This window comes from Electrona antarctica, assembly GCF_951216825.1.
Source record: "Electrona antarctica genome assembly, chromosome: 21".
Taxonomy (NCBI): domain Eukaryota; kingdom Metazoa; phylum Chordata; class Actinopteri; order Myctophiformes; family Myctophidae; genus Electrona; species Electrona antarctica.
Window position 1 is genome coordinate 16,714,799 of NC_136802.1, and position 4,456 is coordinate 16,719,254.

The 4,456-nt window shown below is 38.0% G+C and overlaps 1 protein-coding gene across 2 annotated transcripts in view; it reads right to left on the bottom strand.

The window, feature by feature from the left end:
• Nucleotides 1-2,124: 2,124 nt before the first annotated feature.
• Nucleotides 2,125-4,456, bottom strand: part of LOC306914075 (endothelin receptor type B-like) — a 10,943-nt gene continuing 8,611 nt past the window's right edge. Inside the window, exons 8-10 of one of the 2 annotated variants that reach the window (XM_079490970.1) lie at nucleotides 4,288-4,421; nucleotides 2,903-3,011; nucleotides 2,125-2,292 (exon numbers count right to left, since the gene is read on the bottom strand). In XM_079490970.1, coding sequence (XP_079347096.1) covers nucleotides 2,245-2,292; nucleotides 2,903-3,011; nucleotides 4,288-4,421 — 291 coding nt within the window. In that variant the 3' untranslated portion in view covers nucleotides 2,125-2,244. Of the gene's footprint in view, nucleotides 2,337-2,902; nucleotides 3,012-4,287; nucleotides 4,422-4,456 lie in introns of both variants that reach the window. The other variant, XM_079490969.1, reaches the window with a different exon arrangement.

Consider the following 4,456-nt stretch of genomic DNA (forward strand, 5'->3'; position numbering starts at 1 on the left):
CCTACAGAAAGACACATGTAAAGGGTGACCAATAGCATCGATTTATAGATGTATACAAAAGCAAAGAATAAAATATATATTGGTTTCCAGCCAACAGCAAGAATGGTCTGCTAATCACAGACTGCTGTGCCAACTGCGTGTTAACAGATTTGTGTTGCTTCGTTGGCATCAATAAAAACAGCACTGCTTATCTTACGTTTGTGTCTGAGATTGGTTAAAATTAAGTTTTATTCATTAAAAGTGTTTTTGTTCAATTAAGTGTTAAGTAACTATATTGTGATAGTAATCGTCTAGTATAGAGTATTGATGTCTTTATTAAACTACAAAGTGCAAAATAACGACTTCCAGTATGATTCTGGGGTCCTCATGTTCCTGTTCCCCCGTCTTGGTCTTAACAAACTACATAGAGGGAAACCAGATTTTAATATTTTCTTCATAGACAAAGTCTACAACACTAGATGGTGTATATTTATTTGGATAGTAGACTGTCAGGAAATGGTGGAGAGAGAGAGAGATGAGGAGTGACACGCAACAAAGGTTGTCGGGATCCGAACCCGCAACACGGTGTCAGCTTAGCAGCCTATGGTGCCCGGACCACCATGCTGGAGGCCCGGGCTCTACAACACTATTAATTGAATCATAGGGGCCCTACAACACTATATTAATTGAATCATAGGGGCCCTACAACACTATATTAATTGAATCATAGGGGCCCTACAACACTATTAATCGAATCATAGGGGCCCTACAACACTATTAATTGAATCATAGGAGCCCTACAACACTATTAATTGAATCATAGGGGCCCTACAACACTATTAATTGAATCATAGGGGCCCTACAACACTATATTAATTGAATCATAGGGGCCCTACAACACTATTAATTGAATCATAGGGGCCCTACAACACTATTAATTGAATCATAAGGTCCCTACAACACTATATTAATTGAATCATAGGGGCCCTACAACACTATATTAATTGAATCATAGGGGCCCTACAACACTATATTAATTGAATCATAGGGGCCCTACAACACTATTAATTTAATCATAAGGTCCCTACAACACTATATTAATTGAATCATAGGGGCCCTACAACACTATTAATTGAATCATAAGGTCCCTACAACACTATATTAATTGAATCATAGGGGCCCTACAACACTATATTAATTGAATCATAGGGGCCCTACAACACTATATTAATTGAATCATAGGGGCCCTACAACACTATTAATTGAATCATAGGGGCCCTACAACACTATTAATTGAATCATAAGGTCCCTACAACACTATATTAATTGAATCATAGGGGCCCTACAACACTATTAATTGGACCCTGTTGTAAATAAGTGTAATGCTTAATCATGGATCGTCCACAAGGTAACCGTTTTTGTAATAATAGACTTGTGCTTTCGTTTGAAATGTGCTAATTGATCATTCTGCATACTGTGAAATAAATTAATTTCAATCAATAAATCAATCAAAATTGAATCATAGGGGCCCTACAACACTATTTTAATTGAATCATAGAGGTGACCATTCTGATTAATTGAAAATGGAGGACCCTTATGCAAACAAGTCTTTTTCTGGTTTTAACCTCTTAGCAGAGTTTCTATTGACCTGTACTTTCGTTGAACTATACCCATTCTAGAAACTGTTAATAACATTTTCAATCAATCAATCAATCAATCATACTAGGTGAAGGCTGTCATGTCTCACCTAGGCCACTAGATGTCACAAGGGACCATTTTCACCCCCAAAGGCAACATCCTAACCTTGAGGTTCCTGGCCTCATGAGATCATAGTTCTGTTTCATTTTTTTATTTTTGTTCTTCAGAATTCATCATAGTGGATTCATTAGGATGTATGTTGTGTGATTATGCTACATATTATGTAGAGTGCATGTTATTATTATTATTATTACATTATAGCATTTACATGTCAGAGGCAGCCTGCCTCTGACATGCACGCACACGCACAAATTAGGCAAGTTTTCATTTTAAAGTTTACGATGCGATTTTAATAATAAATACACAGATGTTGAAATCAACACTTGAACAATGTTAAAAACATTACATTACAATAGTATACAACAATAGTTTATAAAACACTGAGTATGATATAATATAGTACATTACAATGAATGATATTCATTTCTCTCTCTCACACACACACACACACACACACACACACACACACACACACACACAGGCACACAGGCGTGCGGGTGTCAGTGGTCAGGGTGTTTGTACTGCAGACTCGTCCCATGATGCAGTGGGGCTATACTGCTGTTGAAAGATTCAGAATACCAGCAACAACACAGACACGACTAGAGAGAGATAGAGAGAGAGGGGGGAGACAGACAGACAGACAGACAGACGGAGACAGAGAAAGAGGGACAGAGAGGCACAGACAGACAGATCAGATCAGTTAGATTAAACACACTCGTGTTCTTTCTTTCCACAAACACTGTATCAGAGGTCGTGACCTTTCTATGTTTGGACAGTTACAGCACTCCCACACTGTCCTTGCCGGCTCCAGCTAGTGTCTGGTCTGTTCTGTTCTGTAACTTCTGTCCTGTTCTGTAAGGCATCGCTCACACATAAAAGACAGGGTGCCTCTCTCTCTCTCCCTCCCTCCCTCCTTTCACTTCCTTAAAATGTAAACAAAAGGTCACTTATCATGCATTCTCTCATCTTTCCCTGATGCTCCGCTATGTGTCCATCTTTCTCTCTTTCTCATGCTTTTTGAACGTCACATCTGATGCGTTATCGACAACATGACTCATGCAAAGATTCATCTTGTTTTGACATTTCCTGACAAACGCACGCACGCACACACGCACGCACACACACACGCACACACACACACAGAGTACCTTCCTACGTTTCCTACCTTAAAGCAGTTTTTAAACTTCTTGGAGACAACGTAGAGGATTATGGGATTGATGCAGGAGTTGACAGTTGCCAGGTTGATGCTGAAGTAGTCCAACACCAGCAGAAAACTACAACCACAGAAGAAGAGAGCTCATTTACACTATAGATAATGATATTCAAACTACAACCACAGAAGAAGAGAGCTCATTTACACTATAGCTAATGATATTCAAACAAACTTTATCACATTTGAAAATAATCTGATCATTTTATGATGTATATAGTCTGAAAAATACTAGGCGGATTTTCACATATTTCACATATTGCATTGATAATAATGTCTTGCAATTTGATATTTAAAATAGATATTTGACAAGGGCTCCTAGGCTAAAATTCAATAACTGACCCTAACGAACCATCATGCAAAAAATTACGCTTTTATCCGCAATTGCACTATCCTTTCACTAAGCCTCCGGACTACTATAGCTAATGATATTCAAACTACAACCACAGAAGAAGAGAGCTCATTTACACTATAGCTAATGATATTCAAACTATAACCACAGAAGAAGAGAGCTCATTTACACTATAGCTAATGATATTCAAACTATAACCACATAAGAAGAGAGCTCATTTACACTATAGCTAATGATATTCAAACTACAACCACAGAAGAAGAGAGCTCATTTACACTATAGCTAATGATATTCAAACTACAACCACAGAAGAAGAGAGCTCATTTACACTATAGCTAATGATATTCAAACTACAACCACAGAAGAAGCGACAACATTCAAATTATGGCCAATGATATTGAATCTGTAAAGAAGAATAAAGAATAAAGCTGCTTAATTTCCACCACATTTACCATAAAATTTAAATTAAAAACAGAATGAAACAAATTCTACTTGAACTGAACATAACTGCTTGAACCTTCTTATACCACTTTATTATTTTCTCCCCATGCACTGGGATATCTACAAAGGAATTGAACTTGGAACTCTTGTCCTTAAATTTAAAACAAAGTATTGACAGAATCATGCTGTAATGATATGATAAATTATAAATGATCTCTTCTCATACAATACAATGCAACATTCCTGATCAAAATAAATGTATTGCTGATAGAGTAAATCCATAATTTCTCTTTAACCTGCATTGTTCCCATGTGTCTTTTATTTAACTGTTTGATATATTATTATTCAAAAATACCATTCGATGCATCTAAATTATGTAAAGCACTCTGAATTGCCTTTGTGAATTCAATGAGCTGAAAGTGTGTGTGTGTGTGTGTGTGTGTGCGTGTGTGTGTGTGTGTGTGTGTGTGTGTGTGTGTGTGTGTGTGTGTGTGTGTGTGTGTGTGTGTGTGTGTGTGTGTGTGTGTGTGTGCGCGCGTGCACATACTTGAGTAGGTCACAGCGGTGCACGTCATGTGACCTGTACACGGTGTTCTTCAGCAGTCTGCTGAGGTGCAGAGGAAACCAGCACAGAGCGAAGATGAACACCAGGCTGAACACCGCCTTCGCCACCTCACGACGCTGCGGAGAGACAGAAAGAGAGGAACCATTTACAA